This window comes from Homalodisca vitripennis, chromosome 2 (genome assembly GCF_021130785.1).
Source record: "Homalodisca vitripennis isolate AUS2020 chromosome 2, UT_GWSS_2.1, whole genome shotgun sequence".
In the NCBI taxonomy this organism is placed as follows: domain Eukaryota; kingdom Metazoa; phylum Arthropoda; class Insecta; order Hemiptera; family Cicadellidae; genus Homalodisca; species Homalodisca vitripennis.
Genome location: NC_060208.1, coordinates 18,791,524 through 18,805,181, shown reverse-complemented (window position 1 = coordinate 18,805,181; position 13,658 = coordinate 18,791,524). Strand labels below are relative to the sequence as shown.

Here is a 13,658-nt window from a genome sequence, read left to right as displayed (position 1 = left end):
AGTTATGGTGCTTGTCAAACGTCACGAGTTGATATAATACACTAAACCCCAATTGAGAGTGCTGTTGAGCAGTAAACTGTTTGATCTGAATTTGCAATCCCAGAAACTATTGTTTCTATTTCAGAAATGTTGTCATCATTTGAGAGTATACATTGTTATGTGTAACATAGAAGTAGAGTTTCACGATTTGAAGAATGTTTGGTGTGACAGTATGATGTGAATGTTGAGTTTAGCTCCAGTTCACCTTTCTCTTAGTGCAGCGTCTGATATTGTTAATCTGGGTGTCTCTGATGTTGAAACGATGCGGTGGAGGGTTCGTTTTGAACTGTTTCGTTCTTCGTCGCCGACTATTTTTTTGGATCCTTTCAGACGAACATGACTTCAGATTTCAGGAGTCAAGTCTGTAACAGCATCAGATTTCTGATGCTGCACGTAAGAGGAAGGTTAACTGGAGCTAAATTCAACATTCGCATCGAATCAGCCCTTCCCGCCATAGCTGTTTTATGTGTAGTAATGATGTTTGCTTACAGGAAAAAATTGAGATTATTTGAAGACAGGAACATTGATCTACAATCAAAAAGACTCCTACAATCCTTCAAAGAATGCCTTTATGTGAGGTCGATATTTGTTCAAATCTAAATACGAGTTCAACTAAACATCAATCGAAATTACAGTTACCATGAAATAATTTCTTCTAACAAACTCAATACAATTTCAAACCCATCTTTAAGAAATAGATTTGCTGAATTTTTACTCTAACTTATAATGGTAGTTAGTAAGGAAGTTGAAATAAGTGGAAATGGAGAAGGAGATTATTACTATTTTGATGATCTAGAAGATGTATTGATCTGAGTAATGAGTATCCGAAAACTTCTAGTCTCGATAATTGTTGGACCGTTTAAAATAAAAGAATTTTTCATGGTATGATTTGTTATGAGGCAGCAACAGCTTTAAGGGCACATGAATGTGAGCGATGTGTTTGGGAATAACGGGTTTTAATAGTAGGCCTACAGAGTGAGTAAGATAAGACTTGTTAAATGTGTTGAGTATGCCCGATTCATAAATGTTAAACATTTTTTTATTAATAACAAAATATGAATGTGTTCTCTAGAGTACTTGAAGTTGACGGATGGAGCGACCGGAAGTACGATGTGGTGTCTTGTCTGAACCTGTTGGATCGTTGCGACCGTCCCTACCACATCCTGAACAGGGTGAGGCAAGCGCTGAAACCCAACGGCAAGGCCATCTTTGCGCTCGTCCTGCCATTCCAGCCATATGTTGAAAACAGTAAGGTGCTATGAGTTTTTTAATTTCTAACTTTTTTCCAGCTGGATCTTGTACATCTGGTTTTAGACTTTCTGCTGGGTAAATATATTGGAACATTGAGTTGCATAACAGAAGTGCTGCTTTGGGTCAAAAACATCAATTCTCGTTCTTCTTAGTTTCTCTCTAGTTTCCCAGGACGACAGAGAATCACGTAAGGTCCATAATTGATGTATACAGGGCCGTACTCAGTTTTGGCATGCCCCGAAAAGGATATTCGGTCGGGCCCTCGTGTCCCTCCACCGCCTCTTCACGATACGGTATCTTCAAATAGACGTGTGGCAAGGCCCGGCCCGACCCCCCTGAGGGCCCGGGCCCCAATAAAATTTTCCAAAAAACCCAGTCTGAGTACGGGCCTGAATGTACATATAGATGTTTTTGCTTGCGTTTTTTTCCTGCAAGAGTTATTGAAAGACAGAATTCCAAACCATCAATCTCACGCCCGAGTTTCTATCGCATTTTTGAGGTGTCCTTAATCCTGGATATTTTGCATTATAAATAACTGAACCCTTGATAATATGTCATACTATCTGTAAAAGGTGGGGGGGGGGGTGGAGATAAAGAAACCATTGAGGATAGCAGTGAACTATAGGTCAATACTGCCCATTGAATAACAATAACTAGCTTCTATATTGCATTGGTGAATCCTTTGTTTGTTGTTGCACTATTTATTCCAACTGAAGCTAAGATGTGTTGTACAAATACTATCTGTAATTGATGTGCGGAGGACGACATAACTAAATCCCAATCCGTAGTCTAAAGGCAGGCTGAAAATTCTTATTAGCTGATAGAGTAAGTCTTTATCACACACATGAAGTGAACCCTAACCCGAAATATTTGCGTTATCTGAAACTGTTGAGTGTGTATCAGTTTTACCAATTTATTGTGAGTTGTATTCATTGTTGGTATTTAGATCTGCCTGCTGACTTATTTCATTTTTATAATCTAAAATACCCTGTATTTCCCATCCCCCAGTAGTGAATGACAACACATTCTTACATTCTTATCAACTACATATTGAGTTTCCACTGATACTTGCCAGTAGCCATCATAGGCGATATAGCCCTAGCTTTTGGTTTATGATATCTTCTGGCTTCTAGAGCCTTTGGGTGCTCTAATAGGTTCCGGCCATAAGAAGCTTTCAGTTTGTAGAAGGTTTTTGCTTTTTGAGAGCACCTGCTTTGTAAGCACTTGGTCCCATAGACATTTGCCACCCTTCTAGAAGTGTTTAGTCTTCTGGAATATGGGCAGTATATATACATAATTTCTTGAAAATATTGTAGTATTATCAGCAACAGAAGAGATGAAACAAGAGAGTGGAGGTTGTTGATCATTATCCATGTTAACTCCAGAACCGATTCTCCCCACTCAACGTAACTACAGTAAACTAATCTTATGGTAAAACCGCATTATGCGCAGAGCTGCATCCTTAAATGGTTAGCTTACAAGCTTGGTATTCAATTTCTCATGCACATCACAATCAAAATCCTTCTTGACCCCTAACTTAAGCATAACTCCAGGATTTTACAAGAGTCTGGTATTATTAAGATAGGCCAGTAAATGGCAATATTTCCCATATTACCTTTTTTGTAGATTGGGACAGTTCGGGCAATCTTGATACTTTTGGTGAGTGGGAAAGAGCTCACCACTCATACACTTATTAAAAATTCAGCCAATGAGACAAATATGATGATGGACTTAATGAGATGGACTGTCATACTTGTTATCAGTTAAGATTGATGGACTGGCAGCTTCATCGTAACCATTATGATGATTTTATACTTCATCAACACTCATAATTTTGTCCCAAAAAATATTAGTGTCACTATTTTTTCTTGGGCAAGTAATAATTTCATCATCACACTGTGATCTGTGCAGGTGGTAAGGGGAATCAGCCAATGGAAGTTTTGCCGATCCAAGGACTGACGCTAGAGCAGCAAGCAGCTAGTGTGGTCAGCAACATTCTTGGTCAGTAATTACTATATATGACTATTGGACTGATTATGATGTGATGTAAGCAAGGGTTTATCTATTAAAAACTGGCTATTCCAATTTTATCAGATTGTCAGTGTATCTGGTGGGAAAACTTTTGGGGTTGTTGATTCATGATGTGGTCGGGTAAGCACTCTAAACGGAAATAAATAAATAAGTGTAAACTATTCTTAACCACTTCAAATGTCCTTCTGGGACAGCACTAAATTCATCTCCGAAGGCACTGAGCCATAAATGATAGGCTTGCACTACAAAAGCTCTTGACCAGATATCTTCAAGTGGACCACTGTGATCTTCTTCGTTCTCAGAAATATCAAAATCCACTAGTCCTAGCAGATACATATTTTTACAAATCTACGTATTAGGTTGATTTGTTATGGTTAACATGATTGGCTGGCACCACAAAAGCTCTTGACCAGATATCTTCAGGTGGACCACTGTGATCTTCTTTCTTCATTCTCAGAAATATCAAAATCCATTAGCCCTAGCAGATATATATTTTTACAAATCTATGTATTATGTTGATTAATTAAGGTGGTGTGATTTGTGAATGTATTGTATGATTGGCTATTGTAATCAAATAGTGTGTTATGGTCTAAATAATACAGTGACACTTTCCAAAACAATAACATTAGAGCTCTAGAATCTTGAGAGGTTCATTATTCACCGTGATAAAAGGAATTTCGACAGTTTATATTCTTTTTGTCTTAGTCAAAGTTCTCCAATCTGCCACCATAACCTTGAAAAAGCTATCATCTAGTAGAATTGGCAATATTACTGCATTTATTATCAAAAATATATCTAAAATCATCACTCCTTTGCCTTTTTATTGTTTGGATAGAGTTCACAAGAAAGAACTCGCTCTTATTGAAAGAAAGTTTTCATCATCTGGAAGATTGCAATTGTCATGACAAAAAATGGGATACTGAACTCTTTCAGACTAACTTCTGTTGCAGAGTAACAAGGACTAAATTCCTTGGTATACACCACGATAAAGGTTTGACATGGTGTTTGTTGCATTTACAAAGTGTGTTTAAAATTAGCCTCAGGCATTTTTTTTGTTGAGACAATTTTCCAAAATATTTCCCAATTCAGGTGCTTTTCACGGCATATTAGTGAATCGTCTATCCACATTTCGCCTATGATGTTATCTTATGAGGAGGATGTGTAAACGCAAACCTTTCCAGATTTTCAAACCATAAAAAAACAGTCTGAATAATTTCAAAACTTCACTGGAGAGAGTCGTGCAAGCCAATGTCAAAAAATCTTTAACTATTGATTCCTTGCTTCTATATTTTAGAAACATCGCTTTTTTCAAGTCAAAGTGCGATCACATAAGAGGTAGAGACTTACACTCATATGAAACTAGAGGCAGAGAGGACTATCAAACTGGGAGACTTGTGAACGTTTGCCTGCTCAATAAGGAGTTCGATTTGTCAATAGTTAGCCGGAAACGATCGTTTTAAAGGCGTTTTGGTCTCAGAAGTGTTTTATAGTATAGACGAGTTTAAGGTAAACAACTAGGAAACCACATGGTTGGCTAACTGATCTCAAAGCTACAGGTGAGAAATTAGGGAATGAATGAGACCTAGGTGAATGAAGTATTTTGTATGTCTGAATGAATGACAACAGTATAGTTGTATTCAATTAAAATTTCAATACAATGATCACTTATTTCAATAATAATTTATTCTAACCTTCTTTGTACTGTTTATTAATGTACAGTAATGTAATCTGATATATTACTAAAACAGTTTACTAACAAAGTAAATGAAACTGTGAAACAGTTTGAAGGAGAATACTATTTGTAATTAATTTATTCAGTAAATAATCTAACACGGATTAAAAACGTTAATTATATTATTTGTAAAAAGTAGTTTGTAACAGTGTATATTTGTTAAAAAAAATAAATTAGAGCTACTTGGAAGGTCATAAGAGAAGTTTGGAGGAGGGGCATGTTCTAAAGTGATTTTCTTGTGTTAATCGTCACCAGTGGGTTATGGAAACACTCAAGAGTTCAAGATTAGAAGCCTTAATTTTTCACCCAATCGCAGATGACTCTAAACAAGTCATAAAGATTTTGCCATGCCACAGAGCCAAATTGAGACTAGCTTTAAGAAATCTTCCTTTAGATGAAGTAAAGGTGTTGTTATGTAATTCCTGACAATCCAGGATCAGGATCATATTCAAATCATTCATGTTCTGAGCATCTGCAAAATTATTTAAAACCCTATTATACAGAAACAAGTAAATAAAACTGAGGATCTCGTTTTTAGTCATTTGACAGTGTTCGTAGTCCAAAATTGTTCAGATAATCCTGGATACTAAATTAAGTTTGTGTTTAAAATGCCATTTTTTATGAACTTCACTAGTTGAAACAAGACAGACTACCAAAGCTCTGTGAAGTCAGTTAGTCTCTCCACTCATCTCACATGGGGAGTTGGGTGAATTAGATGGACCAGTATTATGGGTACAACAGCATTTCCCATCATTCTCTTTCTTTCATACTTCAATTCCTTTATCTATTTGCTCCGCTTATATTGCTGAAACTTTATGAAGTCGATAAAGGACATCAGTGCTACGCATCTCCAACAGTTGGTGCAAGTGGTTTCGTTTGGTTCAATGTTCTCGGATAATCAGCCCCAAAGATGTACTATCAAAGGAAACATGAAATTTCTTCTCTGAAAATTCATTGGGTTTTTTTTTAAAATGAAAAATGTCTTTATTGAACACAAAGAAAAACATATTCAACTGGCGAGGTTAGGACTATTAAGTCCTCTCTTACACATAACCATAAATTTATAAACGATAATATTAGTGTAAAACAAGAGCCACAGTATAGTCTACATTACTGTTTTATATTCAAAAATGATAATCTATATTTATATAAAATAAAAAGAAGGTTCTTCATGAAATTAAAAATAAATAAATAAAATAAAAATTACAAGGAAATTAACAGACATTCACCCATCACTATTCATACAAAGCCATCGACCCATACCCTATGCCACGATATTGTCAACCCGACAAGGTCCGAAACAGATGGTCCTAAGGAACCCCCCGAAACCGTGAAGGCCCACGTTGCAATAGCGTCAGTGTCAGTGTTCATGTCAGCAACAATGTTTGGATAATTTGAAACGGGAAAGTGACGGCAAATTTGCAAATCATCGCCATACAGGTGAAAAAATGAGTGTTTGATCATAGCAGATAAGTCGTTGATGTAAATTGAGAAAAGAAGAGGGCTAAGGACAGAGCCTTGTGGCACCCCTCGATTCACAGTTTCTAGTAGGAGTCCTTATCGTTGGACCTAACACACAATGTTTCCTCCTTGTATTTCCATCGCAAGCTTACCTTGCTTGAGAAACTTATGTTAACCCATTTTTCTAGACAAACAACTTTGTAAATATTAAGATTTTGAAAGTAGTGTTTTGTAACCTTTACTAACCTGAGATGAACCAATGAAGTTTGATTCTGAATGTTCCAGAGCCAGCAGGGTTCACGGTGGTCAGGTGGTCCAAGCTGCCGTACCTCTGCGAGGGGGACCTTCACCAAGCCTACTACTGGCTGGACGATGTGGTGTTCGTGACCAGACTCACGTCTTGACACAGGTACCACTATCACTGTTGGCACAGTAAATACAATTCGCTCCTGACTTAAATTTGTGTCATTTCAACCTGTTCTGTTATTCCAACAGATATTCCATTCTGAACCTTCTACTTTTACTTTGCCTTCAGGCAGTCATGAAATAGGTGGATAACTGACATGCATGATACATGTGCCAAGAGCATGTTTTCTTTAATATTTGATTAAAGATGTGACAAATATTGAATCATAAAGAGAGAAAAGTAACCGCTAAGTGACTACATGTGATATCAAACCTCCATATGAGCGTAATAAAGTGAATACTCTAATTTTCTTGGAACTCAGATAATACTATAGCTATGTTTACTCCCCTTCCAAATATGTTTAATCTTGAGAAATTATTTCCTTCTGGAATTCCCCAACCACTTAAGTCTCGAGAATATTGTTTCTGTTCCGAAAAGAATCTAGAAGTAACAAGTTTACTGTTATTTTAAGCGGAATTGATGACAGAACTTCTGAGTTAATATTTCGAGGAAGGCATCCAAATGGTTGTGTACTAAATTTAGTGAGGACTAAACTGTTCACTTTGGATAAATGAATCCAATTTTCTTTGCGGAACCTATCACCTTTATAAAATAAACATTTGTGATTTTCTTATCAAAGCTAAATTCATATTTTATAATGAGAACAATATAAGAATAATTTTTTATTTACCAAAATGAATGTTATAAGTCAATTTACATAGTTTAATAACATTATTGTATTCAATTTGATAAATAATCGGTTCCCCTAGGCTTAGCCCGTTTGGGGTTACCTTCATATTTAATCCTACAGAGAAAAGTGATGCCAACTGTCATTTACATGTATATAAAAAGTTAATATTAAATTAAATATATGAAAATCACTGCTAATGAATATTTAACTGCAAAAGAAAATTCTATCTACACAAAGTATTGACACACACCCAAAAACCTACATACTGTATCAATAAACATTTAGATTTACATCTATTTTATTACCTACTTTCATATAAGCTTATACAATATCCAAATGAGATACGCAATGTTACTAATTTCCTCTTAAATATATAACACAAAACTATTTGAACATTAACAATTCCTGTACAAAATCATAAACATTAATCGTAAACACACACATGCGTGCACACGCACACCACAATTAAATTAGAGATTTTAATAAACATTCAATATCATTAATGTTCAACATTAACCCATTAACTCTACCAAAGTAACCTGACATATCGTCGTTTAAAAAAACATATTTCCAACATTATACAACCTTGGTGCATTGTAGCTATAAAAATGTTAAAAAACAGTTAAATAAGGTCTTGGAACAGGCAAGGAATTATCGTTTCTCAATTTATACATCTTGTTGGATTGTTACGATTTGCAACACTTCTATTGAAAAATATTTTTAACACCATAAACATACAAATTCCTAAATGGGAGTATTTTTAATTGAATAAATAGAGGTCCATAATGTTCTATTTTACGCTTTTTTTTGTAATGATTGTGACAATACATTTTTCTAGTGTAATAATTGGATTCAGTGCGTATGGATATATGAGTGTATAATTTTATCCAGTTATATATTTGCAGGCCTACCTTGAAAACTTCCTTCTAAAGACCACTGATTTGAAAGAAACATATAAAGATGTGTTTCAAATCAGTGGACCCTAGAAGGAAGCTTTCAAGAGCAGTTTGCTGATTTTCCTATCCATTAGTAATTACCCTTGGCGTTCAAACCCAAGAATATATATTTCAACATTGTTCAATACAGTTGTGTATTAGTTATATAAAAACTTAATTGAATTATGCAAGTATTAAAATTGGGATAAATATTTTTTTAAGATTCAAAATTTCTTTTTACTGCTCATTCCTTTTTCCTGTATCCTCATCGGTACTCTCAAGATATTGTCGTAATTTCTACATGTTGGCAACTTAATTAGAACAATGCTCCAGCACATTTTTCCCACGTTGTTCAAACCTCTTGGCCGAAACCACAGCACCCCTGTATTACACCAAGTTCCCTACTAGCCAGCCAACCACCTTGACAGGCCTAAATATCTTTCCTGGACATCCCTCGTTTGACTTCATTACTAAAATTTCATTTTAATTTTTGTGATCTTGTGACAACTTGCTGATGTCTTCATCGATCGTATTCACCAAGAATCACTACTGTAATAAGGATAAAATAAATAGGAACTAAACTGAGAATTAAAAATATTAGTAGACATAACAAGAGCAGAAAGTTGAAGCAACTGTGCAAGCATTGTCTGGTTCAGTATCTAAGATTTATTTAGCAATTAGGCATTATTTGAACGGTTCTGAAACAATCTAGAGATACCAGCAGCCCTTATCAAAGACTAACACAGGTGTTCAATAAAGAAACTATGTGCAAGGGTACAATCAGGTACAGCACGCCACCAGGTTTGTTGTCTTTGTCGTATAAAAGGGCTCACCTACCCCTTGAGTGGAAATGTTACAGGGCAAATAATATCTGAGTTGTGTTTCAAAGAGTACTATACTTCTGGCTAATTGATTGCTGATTTGTCTCATTCATTGAATCACAATAATGTGGAATTCAGTTGGCATAGTATACATGATTGCTATAAAATATTTGCTGAGCTGTGAGATCTGTTTGACCAATGCGTTGATTGATGTAGTATCAACCCTTCCCACCACAGCTGTTATGTGCAGATTACTGGTTATTTATAAGCATAAGTTGGTATGTTTCATTTTTAGTAGAATCAGATTGTTTAGGTGGCAAAACTGTTAAGTTTTGTAAGCTACATAAGAATTAAAATCTAGCTGCTCTTCCTTCACTTTCTCTAAATCTTATGGAATTTAGGGAAGCCATTATTTATAAGTATGTACAAAATAAGTCTAATTGCAGAGCCTTATGGCACTCCTCGTCTTAGTGACACTGGGTCTGGTTTAATAGCCAGTTAGTCCTGTCTATTTGTCATTGCCATTATATGCTAACTCTTAATTCATATACTAACCTGATATCATATTTCATATACTCCTGATATGCTAACTCAGTTTCTTACCTAAATAAATTTTGAATCTGTCTAATTCCTTTCCTGTGATGTAGAGTTGACTTTTTTTAAATTATAATGTTATAGTGTATGCAGTCAAATGCCTTGCTACAGTTGCTCGTTGCTTTGGAACTTTGTACCACCCAAACAGTTCAATCAGCTGTATAACTGTGTTGTGGACTTGCTCTGTATGAAGCCATGTTGTCTTGAGGTTACTTATATTTTTAATTTGAATTAACCGCCATTTTGTATTAGGCCTGAGATTGTTACCTCTAATTTTCACTGTTAATTTTCTTTCATAAAGGCCTTTAAAACGATATGTAACTTGACAGGGGTTTAGTTAAGTTTAGTTTAGTTAAGTTGGACCCAAAATTTGGAAGCAAGGGGGCAATATTTTGGTACTATCCAAAAAGTGCAGTTTTGTACTCTACAGATATATACTTTGTTTAGTTTTTCTAGGTGATGTTGTTAAAAATATGGGGTATCCATATGTTTTATTTACCCAGTATAACATTATTCTAGAAAACATTACTATTCTAATTCACATCTACTAAGCATCAATAATTTCTAGTGATAATGTTACACTTTTTGTCAATCAACTTGACCATTGTAGGTTATTATTTGAGGTCTGTTTAAATTCATAACAATTATATGATGTCACCTAAATAATATTTTAAGTAAAATCTACATTATAAAATTCACACAATTTAATAATAACATTTAATGAGAACTCCACCAAACGTAATTAAAGATATTGGATTTTCTAAATGACATTACTGACTGACCATAGATATTTCATCATCCAAGTGGAAGCCTTGCCTATGGGCCTAGTGGAGAGAAATCGATGAATGCTGAAGTGGGATATCTTCCAATAGTCATTATGGACTACAGAGGTCTTAGAAACAGTATATAAGAATCAGAACCAGAATATTTCTACAGGAACCTACAATTTTGGATTGATTTGAATGTATTTTCTCTTTTTCAACGACATCTTTATCTGAGGTGATATTTAGTCACACCAACATGACTAAATATCTTCTTTAACCGATCTTCTGTATCTTCCTCTGTGGCTCCAACTACATCTATATCAGATTTTACTTTGACTCCACCATCTCTGCCATGGCCTTCCTCAGTACCGTCTTCCTTAAAGATTTCTTTTTATAAGCTGTTTTAATCTGCATTCCTCTCTCCTTCTGACCACGTGTCCAGCCACCTGATTCTTCTGCACTTACTCTTACACACTATCACTACTTGCTAAGGATTTCTGATCTACCTTGGGCAGAAGATTTGGCCACTAATTTGCATGGCTGCACAAGATTTAACAAAATTTTTTAAGAAAATGTATTCAAATTTTAAGACTGAACTGCCCTTTGACATTCTCATTCTCAAAGGATACAAATGCTGCTGTTATTATGGTTAAATTAATGAAACCGGTACACTGGATCAATGAAAAAAGTCTGGCTTCTGACCAATAGAAAGAATTCTCAGCAGACACAGCACTGTCTGGACCTTAGTATAGATTCTCACAATCAAGTTATGTGTGTGATTTGAACTCAGGTGAAAGCAACAAGCGTACTGGCAGTATTACAGAGACAGGAAGGGGCATGGAGGTCTGGATTTTTCTCAGATACCATTAGCATACTGGCACTATTAGAGAGACAGGAATGGAGGTAGAGAAAAAAGTCATGGAGGACTGGATTTTTCTCAGATACCATTACTGACTGAACCGAGACATTTCATCATTGAAGCTGCTCTGCATGGAAGCCACAAGCATACTGGGACTATTGGACGGACAGGAAGGGGGATGAAGGTCTAAAACCTACATGGAAACCACAAACCTATGAGCCCAGTGGAGAGAGATTAGGATAAGTATGGATATCTCCCAATGACCATTCCAGGAACGTATCATCACGGACAGGGATCATACCTTTGTTATTGCGCTGTGAGTTTACAAACTTGGTGGGGAGTGCAGATATGAAAATTTTTAGTATCCAATATAGACAACACTGACAAGACAGTTGCTTTATAGCATTAAATACCTGTCTGTAACAATACAGAAGACTAGTGATGTACTTGTTCTTTTGTGTAAGCTGTGATATTACTCTTTTTCTATGGACAGCCTATTGTCATGCACTCAAGGAGTTTTGCACACTCCAGAGGCAAACCATAAGACCAGCCAGTTCACAGTTTCAGTAGTTCTATAAACCGCCTAAACAACCGATCAGGTCCTCCTGGGGAAATTCTCCACCCTAGTCCAGAATACCAATGATGGCGTACCACTCCCTTGCTACTGCAGGACAATCCAAGAGCAGGTGTTCAGCAGTTTCCTCCTGCCCATCACACCATCTGCAGAGTGAACAATGCAGACTCTGTGAAGAGGCTTCTTTTTTTGGTGACTATGTCCCGTTTTTAAACCCACAACCTGAGAAGACATCGATCTACCTAGGGGAGAAGATCAGATGCCACCCTGGGGGAAGGCGACTGCAGGACTAATCTACTCATTCTCAGGCCTGGATATAGTCTCCACCTTCTCTCACGTTCAGTGTGAACACACTTTGAGACGGCCCAAAAGGATACACACTTGGAAATACCACAGAACGGTTGAGGCCCCGTCATGTTGGATGTAGAGCTCATGTTCCAAGAGCCCGGTCCCACTCACTTGTGTGACATTCCATTCTTTCTGCTCAGACGTGCTTGTTAAAGTGATAACGTGATACATAATGTTTATGTATTTATTGCAACACACTGTTCATGTAGCTCACTAAAAAGGCATCAATTCTTAAAACAGAAAATTTCATACAAACCATCACCTACCCATAAAATATCATGATTTTGCTAGTTGGCATAATAACTGAAAACGTTTTTTTCCTACTATTAATTATTCTCTATTTTTATAACCTGAGAAATAAATAAGTTAACAAGGTATAAAATAAATCTTATAATAGAAGCAGTGGTCTTGTCAGATAATTTATCTTTACATCTATTACAAAGAGCAAAGATATCATTAATCATTCTTTAGTTCCTGTTAGAAAGTTCAAATTCATTCATAACACAAATTCAGTATATTGGTTGTCAAATAACAGATAATGTGTGGGAATCAGGTTCAGTAGCTCTGCTCAACAGCGCAATGAAGACAATGTTGTTCAGTTCGTTTGTGTAACACTGAGCAGTGTCAGATAGATTACTGGAAAGAGCTGTACCCAACTGAACCGTGGATCCCCAGGCGGGTTCACTTCCAGCTTGAACCTACACTGGGTACAGAAAAAACAGATGTCACTTAAATCTGAACAACCTTATGGACATCACTAACCACAAATTTTGAGATATTGAGGTGCAAGGGTAAATCAATAGGTCTACTGCGGGAGATGACTGTTGGAGTTGGAGGGGCTCCCTAAGTGTTAAGGGCTGCTGCTGCTAGCCTAGGTATGAGGGCGTACCACCCCCTGCCAGCTTGACCTAACGGTTAATGCCCAAAATCCTTTCTCATGGATCTTGACAGGAGGTGGCTCCTACCTCAAACCTTACCCACCCAGAATACCCTGTCACTCCGTAAGCGGTACAAAGGTCCTTTTCGGGCAAGTGCAATTTCTCAGCTTCTCATATTTAAACGTGATCACAAGTTGACCTGTGAATAAAAGAACAGTAAAACAAATCACGGGTAGTGATTTCAAATCCATCACTACTTACTGTCCCTGTGAGG

The 13,658-nt window shown here is 36.4% G+C and overlaps 1 protein-coding gene across 3 annotated transcripts in view; it reads left to right on the top strand.

The window, feature by feature from the left end:
- LOC124353626 (protein-L-histidine N-pros-methyltransferase) overlaps positions 1-13,658 on the top strand; it is a 257,555-nt gene that overhangs the window by 227,099 nt on the left and 16,798 nt on the right. For 2 of the 3 annotated variants that reach the window (XM_046803552.1, XM_046803550.1), the window contains exons 5-7: positions 1,112-1,287; positions 3,202-3,291; positions 6,800-6,923. In XM_046803552.1, the coding sequence (XP_046659508.1) occupies positions 1,112-1,287; positions 3,202-3,291; positions 6,800-6,918 (385 nt within the window). In that variant the 3' untranslated portion in view covers positions 6,919-6,923. Of the gene's footprint in view, positions 1-1,111; positions 1,288-3,201; positions 3,292-6,799; positions 6,974-13,658 lie in introns of those variants that run through there. The other variant, XM_046803551.1, reaches the window with a different exon arrangement.